At 41.3% G+C, this 14,287-nt stretch overlaps 1 protein-coding gene across 1 annotated transcript in view; it reads right to left on the bottom strand.

Annotated features, from left to right (window-relative positions):
- The window catches only part of LOC117522548 (chondroitin sulfate synthase 1-like), a 138,528-nt gene extending 124,815 nt beyond the window's left edge, over positions 1-13,713 (bottom strand). Inside the window, exon 1 of the mRNA XM_034183989.1 lies at positions 13,094-13,713. Coding sequence (XP_034039880.1) covers positions 13,094-13,386 — 293 coding nt within the window. The 5' untranslated portion in view covers positions 13,387-13,713. The remainder of the gene's footprint in view (positions 1-13,093) is intronic.
- Positions 13,714-14,287: the final 574 nt, after the last annotated feature.

Here is a 14,287-nt window from a genome sequence, read left to right as displayed (position 1 = left end):
TTGAAACACTGGAGATCCTCTGCCAGTGATGTGAGTGACCTTCGGAAAAAGAACGAAAAAACAGACCTTAAAATTTTTTTCATTACATCAGGGTTGCCGCTGCTAGTGGGGAGGGAGGGATCTGGGGGACCTCATCCATAAAATGTTGAAATCCTACATACAATCTGGTGCAATTAATAAGCTAAATGAGAGCTATTTCTCAGTCCCATTTTCTGTCTCATTTTAGTCACCACATGGATTAGAATACAGTGTTATTACTATGTCATAAAAAAGTCACATTCCCATTGGATTGTTACTGTTCTCGCTCTACAATTTCCTAAACATTTGACTTCAGCAATTTGTGCTTTTACGACAACTGATAGTGTCTTAACATGAACAACAATAAAAACTGACAACTAAAGCTGAACTTACTGTTCATTAAGTCACCAGTATGACTTTTAGTTCTCAGGAACGTTGATTTGGGTTTAAATTAGATTCTTACTCAATTATATAAATGGGAAACAGAATGACAGATTTTTTTCCATCCAGTGCTGATGTCAGCATTTCTGGGATACTGATAATTTATGTGTCATTCAAAATGACGCACAAACACTTTTCACATCAGTATCTCACTTCTATGAGCATGCTCATTTTTATATTTTCCTCCATATGAATATTTCATACTCATGTAACAAAAGAAACCATAAAAGGCAGATTTAGCAGGCTAGAGTTTGCAAGGAGACAACTAAATTTATCCCAAAGATAGATTTTTATTTGTGTTAAATAATTTTAATAACGTCACATGACAACAAAGTCGGGCAAAGACACGATATAATAAGATGTATAAATGATGAATAATAAAAAAGTTGGATCAGCATTTTGGTCCGTTTTTATGTAACCAGACCCATTTGAATTTATTCCTGATGAACTTTAAATCATCACCATGCAGCAGAAAACATTTCCATCCATTCCAGTTCCAACACGACGCAGCGTTCACAGTAAAATCAGGATGTGAAAAGCTGAGACTTAATATCCATTGTGGTGTCTAATCAGTCGTGTCCAAATGATTTTACAAATGCAAATATCATCAAATAAGACCAAAGACTAAATCCAATGCGCGGCAAAAAAACAAAAATAACCTGGAAATGTTGGCCACTGAAGTAAAAACCCAGATTTCTGAGAATTACCGGAAAACTTCCATCACTTTCTGCCCATCTTTGCTCCTCAAAGACTCGGCCTTTCATAGACACTGTTTTTGTACCGAAATCATAATTATAATCACCTGTCTGAAATAATAATAATAAATAATAATCATTATTTATTTGACCTTATTACTCCCTAAGTTGCCCCATCCAAAATTTTTTGGTATGCGTTTCAGGCCTCAAGCGGAGGAATGGATTAACACATGAAATGAAGTTGTCCACACAAATCATGAAATACCTTGAGTTCATGTTGTCTGCAATGAAACAGAAGTCAAATGTAAGAATCACTGTTTGTTTTTTTTTTGTATTTTCCATATCGTGCCAACCTCTTCTGAATAGTAGTAGAATAGTAGCCCCAATAAATTACAGTTTATAGGGGCTAGGCAATTAGGGAATAACCCTGTTTTGTCTGATGATTTTCAGATGTTCCTGCTGGTTATACGAGGTCTGTCAATAAAGTTACGGTCCTTTTTATTTTTTTCAAAAACTATATGGATTTCATTCATATGTTTTTACGTCAGACATGCTTGAACCCTCGTGCGCATGCGTGAGTTTTTCCACGCCTGTCGGTGACGTCATTCGCCTGTGAGCACTCCTTGTGGGAGGAGTCGTCCAGCCCCTCGTCGGAATTCCTTTGTCTGAGAAGTTGCTGAGAGACTGGCGCTTTGTTTGATCAAAATTTTTTCTAAACCTGTGAGACACATCGAAGTGGACACGGTTCGAAAAATTAAGCTGGTTTTCAGTGAAAATTTTAACGGCTGATGAGAGATTTTGAGGTGATTCTGTCGCTTTAAGGACTTCCCACGGTGCGAGACGTCGCTCAGCGCTCTCAGCCGCCGTCGTCAGCCTGTTCAAGCTGAAAACCTCCACATTTCAGGTTCTATTGATCCAGGACGTCGTGAGAGAACAGAGAAGTTTCAGAAGAAGTCGGTTTCAGTATTTTATCCGGATATTCCACTGTTAAAGGAGATTTTTTTAATGAAAGACGTGCGGACGGGTCCGCGCGTCGGGACGCAGCCGACGCGACGCTCCGCCACAGGAAAAACACCTCTGTTGAAAGCCTTAAGGACAAGTTGGAACATGTCCTGCCTGTTAAACAATTTCTCATATACTCACTCCACTGAAAGCCATCAAAAGCCACCTGGATTTTACAAATGGTTATCAACACGGAGGTGTTTTTCCTGTGCCGCCGCACCGCGTCGGCTGCGTCCCGACGCGCGGATCCGTCCGCACGTCTTTCATTAAAAAAATCTCCTTTAACACTGGAATATCCAGATAAAATGCTGAAACCGACTTCTTCTGAAACTTCTCTGTTCTCTCACGACGTCCTGGATCAATAGAGCCTGAAATGTGGAGGTTTTCAGCTTGAACAGGCTGACGACGGCGGCTGAGAGCGCTGAGCGACGTCTCCCACTGTGGGAAGTCCTTAAAGCGACAGAATCACCTCAAAATCTCTCATCAGCCGTTAAAATTTTCACTGAAAACCAGCTTAATTTTTCGAACCGTGTCCACTTCGATGTCTCACAGGTTTAGAAAAAATTTTGATCAAACAAAGCGCCAGTCTCTCAGCAACTTCTCAGACAAAGGAATTCCGACGAGGGGCTGGACGACTCCTCCCACAAGGAGTGCTCACAGGCGAATAACGTCACCGACAGCCGTGGAAAAACTCACGCATGCGCACGAGGGTTCAAGCATGTCTGACGTAAAAACATATGAATGAAATCCATATAGTTTTTGAAAAAATAAAAAGGACCGTTACTTTATTGACAGCCCTCGTATGGTTACAAATAGTGTGTACGCCATGTTTCAGTAGGAAATCCACTCAAGCCTTTGTACGTGAGGCCCCTGGACATGGTGACATCTATTTCATATCTCACTGAAGGTTGATTTGGAGTCAAACAATTCTGAAGGACAGTGTCACTGTCTGAATCCTGACCTTGGGTCAGGCATGATGGCCAAATGGTTAAGTGTGCTTGTAGCCAGAGCAGAAAGTTCCAGTTTCAAGGCCACTCCTGTCCATTCTCCATGTAATGTGGAGTAGCATCAGAAAGGGCATCTGGTGTAAAACCTATGCCATAATAATATGCAGATTCACTTGGCAACCCCAAGTGAAAAGGGAGAAGCTGAAGGGACTCACTTTTAGTGTTATTGTGTGAATCCATTTGTGGGAAGTGAAAGAAACGTCCTCTGCGTTCTGCTTTGTCTATTTTACTATAAATGTTCTAACACAGGAAACCTGATAAATACCACATAAAAGAAACACGGATGATAAAACTTGGATTCTGACTTTTCTTAAACCAGTTGAGAAGTGTTGGAGTTTGAAGACAAAACTTTTCCTTTCCTTCCCACAGGCCGGTGGGTTACATTTAGTGTCTCTAAGAACTGATCCCAGAGCTACCAGCAGGTCCATTCTCACGCTGCAGTTTTCTTTGTCACCCATTGGTTCAAATGGATCAGGTGATACAAAGACACACCGTGATTAGCATTCAGTTCTGCCACATGCGGAATCATAGCGATAGTGTTTACTGCTTTCATGTTTGGATTACATCTTAATTCCTCGCTCTAAAATATCATCTGTGTCATGCAGCACTGGAATTTAATGAGCCTTTTCATGAAAATGATGCGTTCAAGCACCCCAGAATCCTGAGCCCAGAGTGACAAGCTGCTGTGGAGCAGACGCTTTGAGTAATGAAGCTTTTAGCGGCTTCATGGCACGGACACTAAAACAAGCAGTGATGAAAGTGGGCCACAGAAAACAAAAAACTGAAAATTTTTGGCAAGGGCCAAAGGCCGAAGTCCCGAAGTCCCTGGTCTGGGGGTTCTGCCGCAGAAAAATGTGAAATCTCAGATCCATTCCGGTGCATTTTCAGGTCTATTTAACCACAAAAAAAAAAAAAATTAAAATTACATTTTCTGTTGGGTCAGGTAAAGTTTTCCACTCCAGTGTTTTCACATAATTTGTATTGTGCTACCTGTCTTTAATAATAATAATAAAAAAGCACACATACTGTGGTTCAGAATAGCACACAGTAAAAGAAATTACAATTCAAAGAACTCAAAAATAATAATTCTCTATATCAATTCATATGGAACAACAGAAGTATTTATGCAACATTAATGCATCAACTTGTTAAACTTTCACTCACTTCTGAGTTTTCCTAAATGTGGCAGGAGCTTTGGAACTATAGATTATCTCAGTTTTCAAATTCTTAGCCACCTTAAAAATGTGTTTTACTTCAAGATTAATTTCCGATTACTGTACATTTTGAAGTTAAACTTTTCCTACATTAGAAAACCTGCAATTAAAATAGTTTTAATAATAACAACAATAATAATAATAAAAAGATTCTTTAGAAATGTTTGATGTTCATCTGTAAATTAAAGCCATAACTTATCTGTTTTTGTTGAGATAATTTCTTGATTAACATTATAAGGAACCCTGGGCAATTATTTTTAGACAAATAAATAGCATGAAAAGTAATGTGTACATTAAACAAAACGAAATATTAAAGAGCGCTTTGTTATTTTCTTTGATTACTTGATAGTTTAAATAAAATGAAAAAAATCTAAGTTATTTAAAGTTGATACTTTTCTTGTACAGCAGTAACAATTAAAAAACTGTGTAGCTTTATTTGGCTAAAATAAATATAGGTCAAACAATTTACAAATATAAAACGTTCATTCAGCTCGACAGTGACTGATTTAACTTCCTGCAGCTAACATCTAACTTTAGTGGATAAATTTAAACAAATTTTTGTCTGTTGTTCAAACTCATTAATCCTGTGATTATGGCTCACAGACGGAGCTAAACTCTCATCTGTATGCTAACTGTGTTAGCATTTTTAGCAACTGCAAGCTTAAACCGTTAGCTCCACTTAAAGTCATTACTGGAAGAACTATGCAGTTCATAACTTTTAATGTCCACAACAAAGTTAGATTAAACCTTACTTGTGTGAAGCGCCTTGAGGCAACTCTGTTGTGATTTGACGCTATATAAATGAAAATAAATTAAAATTGAAAATTTCAAAGTAAACCATTGGGAGAATCACCGGCAGTCCCCAGAAATATGGCTTCATAAACTCCCAATGCCCCCCCCCCCCCACTGGCAGCTTGCAAACCAGCAAGGTGCATTACTGCCACCAATTGCTTGGGTGTGGAACTGAATGGAACTGAGTGAACAGATTCTGACATATGTTATCAAAAATTAACCCAAACATTGACCACATTAGTAAAAACCCGGATTTCTGATCATTCCCGGAAAACTTTCATCACTGAACAACACTGATCTCATGCTGCTCCATGAGTTATTTTTTCTTGGGATAGTGGTTATTTTTACCAACAATATATTCACCAACAACGCTGAGGCAGCATGGTGGTTTAGTGGTTAGCACTGTTGCTTCAGAGCAAGAAGGTCATGGGCACAATTCCACCTGTGGCCTTTCTGTGAGGAGTTTGCATGTTCTCCTCTTGTTTGTGTGGGTTCTCTGCGGGTGCTCCGACTTCCTTCCACATCCAAAGACATGCGGGTTAGGTGAACTGTAAACTTTAAATTGATCGTAGGTGTGCGTGTGGGTGTGAATGTGTTTGTTTGTCTATATTTGGCCCTGTGACAGACTGGCGTCCTGTTCTGGGTGTACCCCGCCTCACACCTTATGACTGCTGAGATAGGCTCAGCCCCCCCGTGACCCTTAATAAAGGAGTAAGCGGTTGAAGATGAGTGAGTGAGTGAACAACAACATTGCATGACGGACAGCTCTCGGTGAAGCAATGCTTCGTGACACAGTCGGCCTTGATTAGTTTCAATTTATTTTCATTTATACGAGGTCTGTTAGAAAAGTATCGGACCTTTTTATTTTTTTCAAAAACCATATGGATTTGAATCACGTGTGACTGCATCAGCCAAGCTTGAACCTTCGTGCGCATGCGTGTTTTTTCACGCCTGTCGGTTGCGTCATTCGCCTGTGAGCAGGCTTTGTGTGAGCAGTGGTCCACCCCTCTCGTCGGATTTTTATTGCGAATAAATGTCTGAACGATTTGGACCTTTGCTGCATCAATTTTTTTCCAGAAACTGTGAGAGACCTCCAGGTGGACACCATTCAGAAAATTAATATGGCTTTCAGGGACGATTTTATGGGGATTATACAGATTAAGGAGTGTTACTGCCGCTTTAAGGATGGCCCACAACTGCTGAGAGCGCGCAGTGCTCCGAGCGCCGATCGACATGCTCAAACAACCAGATCATTTCCAACGTGAAGGCTTTGTTGATCCGGGACCTCGTCTGACTTTCACAAAAAGGCAGAAGGCGTGGATATCAGCACTTTTTCGGCACATTCCACTGTTACAGGAGTTTTTTTCATGGAAAGAAAAGCGGAGGGACGCGCCACGGAGCCGTTCATTACGCGGGACAAAACCACCTCGGTGTTGGTCTTTGAGACCTTTGAGATGGCTTTCAGATGGATTCCGGTTGCATTTCAGTCATGTGATTATCCGATTGTGATTTTGCAGGAGCTGGACATGCCCCAACATGTCCTGGAAGGCTTCATCACGGCGTTGCTTTGCGCCATGCGGCTACACCGCGCTCCTGTTTGTCAGAGTTTGTCACAGCGTGACACGGGGGGGGGGGGGGGTGAGTGGCCCGCTGCGGCTTGAGCCCGCAGACTCGATAAGCGCAGAGACAAAACATAAAATAGTCCCAAATACTCACACATTTTTATCACGTTCTGTTAACTTAAATAAATATTTTTGTGTTAGCTCACTGTGTGGGACCATGGTATAAGCGGATTAAACAACTTGAAGCATTATACTCGTGCATTATACGGTTTGAATGCACTTCGCGGCGTGTTTCAGACTCCCCGTCGTGCATTCAAACAGTATAATGCACGGTTTCTCGTTGTTTAATCCTTACTTATATAGCGCCAAATCACAACAGAGTCGCCTCAAGGCGCTTCACACAAGTAAGGAAGGTCTAACCTAATTCGATTATAAAAAATGTTTGAGGCAAATTCTGTGCCTCGAAGCTTTATTTAATGTTGTAGTACATATACCAGGCCTGTGCGTGGTGCTGTAACATAACCAGAGGAAAAAAAAAACAGAAGAAGACTAGAGCATGCACTGAAGCCATGTAATGGCCCAGTCAAATGGCATATGACAATTCCTGAACAAAGTGGAAAAAAAAAAAAAAAAAAAAAATCACAATTCATTAGGAAAAGGTGGATGAAAGAGCTTTATGACCGAATAGCCTGTGAATCAAGAGCACAAAAGGAAAGAGGAACACAACTAAATTGAATCTAACTCTGATCTTGACGCTTTAAACGAAACGTGCCTGGAGCCACTGCTTGAGCAGTGTGTGTCTTTGCGTTCCAGGACGCTGGAATGGAGCTGGGACGGAGCTTATAGCGCCTGAGTCCTGGAGAAACTGCAAGCAGAGCGCGTGATCCGATCCACTGTGGAGATCTGTGCGCACATCTGTGGCTCCATCTGCTCTGGTTCCTCGTCCAGAACAAAAGAAGGATCATCTCCTTCATCGTCAGAATCCTCACTGTCTAATGACACACTGCACGTGCCGTCTTGCCCCAATTAAAAAATTTTTAAAAACGCAGGTGTGCCATGGTGACTGCTCTATCACTGCATTACGTTACTAAGCCATATATATTGATTTATAACAGAAAACTGTCAAAATGGGGAATGGGGGAATAAATGTAAATATATGAGAGCATAATTCTGCCTTCCAGAACAGCTACAGCTATTTATATAATCATCTGAATCATCTACCTGTTGCCACATGTACATAAGGGCTGAATTGTTATTCATACACATACTATTATATTTAATTAAAAAAAATAAGCGCACGCAGGAGGCGATTGCTGTTACCGCCGCTGCTGCTGACGCTGAGTTCAAGTACCATCAGAAATTACACAACTTTGTCATTTCAAATTCAGCAGTTGCTTGTGGCAAAATAATTAATTGTATCCACAAAAAAAGATTACTTCTGGCCTATATAAGGCGCCTGAGCCCAGTGAAGCTGACCTCTCACCCAGATAAAAAAAACTTCCAAGCAAACTGGCTGAGTTTGCCCTGTAATTTCCAATGATACACGAACGCAGTGGCAGCGGCAGTGGCAGCAGCAGCGCTCACAAACGGCTTCTGTACTGTATGAAAACATTCATCTGGTCGAACGAAGTCAAACTAAACTCTAACATTACAAAAACTAAGCAAACAATAAAAAACCTTCAAGAACAGCAAATTGAAATATAAATGAATTGTGGTTTCTGACGGCATTCGTTCAAATTTTTCAACAGTTTAAAAATCCTGACGAAGCGCCAGCTGCAGGAACAAAGCTGCACGAAGGTTAAACGATGCCAACTAAACTCCAGATTTCTTGATTCGTTTGGGATTCATTGCCCTTCGTTAAGTGCTGTGTGACCAGGCCTTAAGCGCTAATCCATTTAGCACAAACGCTACAGCTTTCCAGCGTGACACACCTTTTATGAGAAAAATGGTCCACGCTGATCATCTGAAATAGCTTACTGCACATTTAAAGTGTAGCAGTGTGTTTCTGTTTTTTAAAAAAAACACTGTTTCATCTGCTGGCTACTCTCCGCTCCACGTGGGAAGTGGCTATTGGCACGGCGGCCAGCTGCTGTCTCTCTCTGACCGGTGTGAGGGACTCTCAGCACTTCCCTCACACCAGCTGAACAGAAGGCCCTGTCTCCCAGGGTGTGTAGTTTGGTGCGAGGGGCACGGACAAGATTAGTGTTGTATGCACAGACGGAACGGGAGGATGTGTGAGGAGGTCTTTGAGGTATGTGGGGGCATTGCCATGGATGCATTGCTGGGTGATGAGAGCAATCTTAAAATGGATTCTGTAGGTGATGGGGAGTCAGTGAAGGTTATAGAGAATAGGTGTGATGTGCTCCTGTTTATGAACTCTCATCAGAATTCTAGCTGCACTGTTTTGAATGTAGTGGAGCCTTTGAAGGTTTTTTCCAGAGATCCCAAAGAGCAGGGAGTCATAGTATCAAGCCTAGAGGAGACAAAGTCATGGACAAGTTTTTCAACATCAATGATGACATGGTACTGTAGTGAGTGTAGTTTCAAGTTGCTGCCCAAATATCCATGAGTGGAATTGGAAAGAAGTGAATTCTGCATCACCTAAAAGAAATACCTGAGGAACAGCAGTAGGCACAGACAAACCAGTGACCCAGTGTCACTCCTGGCAATTACCCCTCAGAGAACTCAGCCTCTGGACAGCAACCAAATCATTGATATTTTTGCTCTTAACCACAACAACAGGTGCATTGTACTGTTATGAAGACATCAATGGTAGGAGAAGGATTTTCTCCTCTGCCTGCCGTTAGCATTTTTCTCATGAGGCTATAGATTACATGTGTAGGCCTGTGAATATTTGTATTGAACAATAGCTTATGTTTGTGTGTGTGATTTTGGTCATTCTGTATGTCATTACTGATTGTCGCTAAGGATGGGTATTGATAAGATTTTATCGATATCTATGCCATCATCGATCCGATTCCTTATCGATACCTCTTGTGAATTTTCTGTGTACTAAAAGTAGGTGTTACAGGTTTTCTATGTCAACAACATTTTATTGAGTCTTAAAGTAAATAAATATGAAATTGGTCACTGTATCCTTGATCTCTGGTCATAAATAAAAAGAAACAAAATCTGTAGTTTTTGTCAAAAGCATTTACTTTCAGACATTTTGGCATGAATGTCTCTCCATACCTCTGAGCTGAGCTCAGCCAGCTGCTGCACGTCATCTCATTTTGAGAGGAAAAAAAAAACCCATTTTGATCAATTGCAGTTTATTTGTATTACAACATTTGGAAAGAGGTGTCAATTGATTTAAACTGTGTTTCGCTTTGAAGTTATTAATTCCAAATGGACTCTATCGTTCTAACTTTACTCAGCAGAGAGCAGCGCAGCGTTTGGAGCTGTGTGAACAGAAAGGAGGATGATTCTCGTTTCTTTCTCACAACAAGACAAGAATCCCAGTTAGTGACTTTAATCTGCACAAAAGTGACTCACAATTAGGGCTGTCACGATTATTACAATATTCGTCAATCGCGATTATTTTTCATATTCGCGATTATTTTTCATATTCGATTACCGTGAATTATTTATTTTATCCACAATTAGCATAAAATGACTCAGAATCTAACGTCGTGGCTGCAGCCTCGCTCTCGTCTTAAGGCGATCCGTCCTGCCGTTTGGACGGCCGATAAAAACAGCGTCCGTCTTCTCAAAAGCCGTCTAAAGTGCGGAGCTGTCGGTGTGTGTGTCTGTGTGTGTGTATGTGTGTGCGCGCGCGTGCGGAGTCAACAGGCTGCAGCGCAGTCTGCAGGCTGTTGACTGGGAGGGGGTGCGTGAGGGAGATTCCTGAATGCAGGCGCGACACATTACAGTCTGAGAACCATCAGTGCGCAGCGAGCGCGGAGCAGAGAGACGATTTTAACCCGAGTGAACATGTTAACAAAACCAAAACGTGAAGCTTTTACTTCTCTCTGAACTTTCTCTAAAGGTGTGATTCTGCCGTTACCATCCTGTTCACACCACATGCGCGTCGTATGCTGAATTTATGAGATCATGAGATGAAATAAATGGTCAAATATCTTTAAAAACATATTTAAAAATGAGAATATATGAATGAACTGAGCCACAAAAAAAAAAAAAAAAAAAAAAAAAAAACCCTGACATTGTGATGTGGTGATGTTCAGAAGCACAGATCACAAAAAGCAGCTGAGAACTCTGAACTTTAACAGCTGTTATTTTCCAAAGGTATTTATTTGTTCAATCTTGAGCTTAATGTAGTGTTTAAGCACAAAACGTGACTGATGAGGAGAAACAATTTCAGAAATGCAACAGAAACAACCACAAATCAGAAAAAGTTGGAACTGTATGAAATGAAAGATAAAAATAAAAATGGTGCACGTTCCTAGTTTCTCCACTCACAGAAGCCAAACGTTCTTCCAGAGTTGTGTAATTATACTACAATAGTAGAATATAAAGAAGGGGAAAAAAAGAAAAAAAAAAGACAATATATTCATCAATCGCAATTATTTGTCTGACAATTAATCGTCTCCAGAAATTCCTAATCGTGACAGCCCTACTCACAATCGACAGATTTAGGGATGAAAGTGGTGAAAAACAAAAAAAGCTGAAACCCAAAATTACCCCCCAACACCACCCACACGAAAAAGTTTGAATTCTAGAAGCTCTGAAATGCAATCTGGGACTATTCCAGCCAATATACTGCAGTGAGTGCAGCATCCATTTTGGTGAGGGAAAACCCAACTGTCCTTATTCAAATTCACTGCAGTAGTATTCTGCTATTACTAGGATGTAGCAGTTTTCTAGCTTGGCAGATAGTTCAGGAGGAAATCACTGAAGAAATTAACAAATTGAAAATATGGTTTGACCAAAACAAATTGTCAATAACTTAAATAAGACAGGGATGAAGTGGAGGTGTAAGAGTCACTAGGTGTTCACAGGAAACGGTTATTTATTTCTATATTCATTTATGTTCATTGTTAGTTGGTTTTATATTTTCTGTTGTGTTTATTTTAGGTTCTTTTTGTCTCTTTCTCTAAAACTGTATTGTACCATTATTTGTTATTAATACTTATTATTATTACTTATTATTGTTGTTGCTATTATTATTAATATATAAACAAAAATAAATTTTACAAATAATACATTTGACTCTTTTACAACAACAAACGCTGAGCCGTTAATTATTACACGGAAAACAAATGCACACAAACGTGCTGAGATGCGAACAGCTTAATCAATCAATTCAATCAATTTTATTTATATAGCGCCAAATCACAACAAACAGTTGCCCTTAATGCTAACTTTAACATTGAAAATGCCATAGACATGCTAACACATTAGCATCGGTACCTTTTTTAAGTTAAAAATACATCTATCAACTCTTTCAGAAGTCCATAACAGGTCAGTTAACATAAAAAAGGTAAATTACTCACAGACATGTGCTCTTTGGGGTTTTAGTGGGGAAAAATTAAGATAAAGCGAAATAAAACAAAGAATTAATGAAGCATTGAGTCAGATCAATCAATGCTTCATTGCTTCAAGCTTCAAAGAAGAGCCGCGTTACAGAAATGGTTGATTACATACCCTGCAGGGGTTCTGTAATCAACGTAGAGACATGATCATTTTCCCGACAAACACCCCCAAAAACAACGGTCGCTCTGAAGGACCGATAAGGGAATCATCAAGCAAAAAGGCTATTGATGTCGGTGGATCAAATCATTTTAATGATACCCAAAAAGAACCGGTTCCCGATATCCAACCCTAACTGTTGCAGATCAGAATGTGACTATGTGTACACATGCCTGTGAATGTGGCAGAGGTGTAGCAGAGCCGTTGCGACACACGAGCCCATAGCACTCATAAAAATGCTAAGCTCCCCAACAGCACCTGCAGAAAAAAAAATCTCTGGAGTGTGCTACCAATCTCTCAATGTGTGCTACCAAACAAGAGTTCGCAAGTTTGTTTGTTTTTTTTTTATTAAATACAGAGTAGTCTTACAAATGCTCAGGAAATCTTCACGTTTTCCATTTCTGAGGGAACCAAAAATAATCAGAGTTTAGAATCAAACATCGAATTGGTATCGGTCTTAAAAATCCAGTATGGGTCAGGTTCTGCTGAGCTACATAATATTTAAACTGGATTTTTTTTTTTTTTAATCCAGCAGGATATTTTTGAAATTTGAGGAAATTGAAAATGCCTTTATAACATGTTGTACACTAAATAACAATAATTAGTCAATTATTTTTTTAAACGTCCTCGCTGACATGTTGCCGGCATCAAATAAAAGGCGTCAAACTGCGCCTGGATCCGGATCAGCAGGGATTCGGGGTCTGGTCACGTACCTGTGCGCGGCCACAGCCCGGTTGTTCAGGTACTTCTGGGCCGTCATCACGCCGACGAAGAGGAAGTTCTTGGACCTGGGTCCAGGCTGGTCGGTGGTGCCTCGGTTCTGCGGCGGCCACAGCTCCCTCCGTGGGGCTCCGTTCGGACCGCAGCCGCTCGGGGTCGCCTTCCGTTTGTGTCCCGCTTTCTTCAGTTCAGCGGCTTTGGGCAAAATGAGTCTGGATGCCAGCGTGAAGCCGACCACCAGCCCCAGAAGGACGCTGAACCAGGCTCGGCGGCTTCGACCGGCCATCCCGCCGTGTGCCAGCACCAGAAAAGAGGTAAAGGCTGGGTTGGGTTGGCGTTCGGAGCTTCGAACCGGGCTCACGCCGCCTTTTCTTCCAGCTGCCTACGTAGCATCACAGCAGTCTGCCCCGAGCCGCCAGCGGAACCGTCGTCCGACCATCAGCCCGGGACCAGCTTCAGAACCGCTTCACACTCTCGAACCTTCTCCTTTCCGCTCGAACCGGGTCCACATTTTCTCCGTTTATCGTTTCATCATCAGAACCGCAGAAACCGCTGAGTGAGCACAGCTTTGAGTCAAACGGCTTTCCGTAGAAAGGCTCTGGCTGATGAATTTCCTTCAATACCCGCTGCTGCATTCAGGCTCCGCGGGAAATCCTAAACGTGTCGTTGAGTTGGCTGGGGAAGCCTGTGCTGACTTTTCTGTTTTATCTCGATATCTTTGTGCTTTTTTTTAATGTCGTCGTTGACGTTGTGTCGGGACTTGCGCCGGCCTTGTTAACAATACTGTTATCTAAAGCTCATTTTTGTTGTGCACACTTTCACATTCAACTTTCTGACTTCGAGCAACGCGACGAGCACAGACTAATGGTGCGTTCCAGTTGTCCTTAGAGGTCGGAATTCCCATTTCCGACGTTAGATTGAAATGCATTCCAGTGGACTCGGGAAAATGTGGTTGTCCACAGCCGATATATGTCTGGGCCGAGGGGACAGAGCTCTTCTCTGTGGTATTTTTATCCACAATCTCAGGAGAGGGATGGTCACCGGTTTGTGACCCACTGCTGTACTGACAACAACACAGAGACCCACAACTCAAGTCAGAGTGCAAAAATCCACCATCCAACACAACATATAAGTTTTAAAAAATGGGAGTTCTGCTGAGTTGTTCACTGTGTGCGCTGTCATATTGC

Source organism: Thalassophryne amazonica, chromosome 2 (assembly GCF_902500255.1).
Source record: "Thalassophryne amazonica chromosome 2, fThaAma1.1, whole genome shotgun sequence".
Lineage (NCBI taxonomy): Eukaryota > Metazoa > Chordata > Actinopteri > Batrachoidiformes > Batrachoididae > Thalassophryne > Thalassophryne amazonica.
This window is presented reverse-complemented; position numbering and strand designations above follow the sequence as displayed.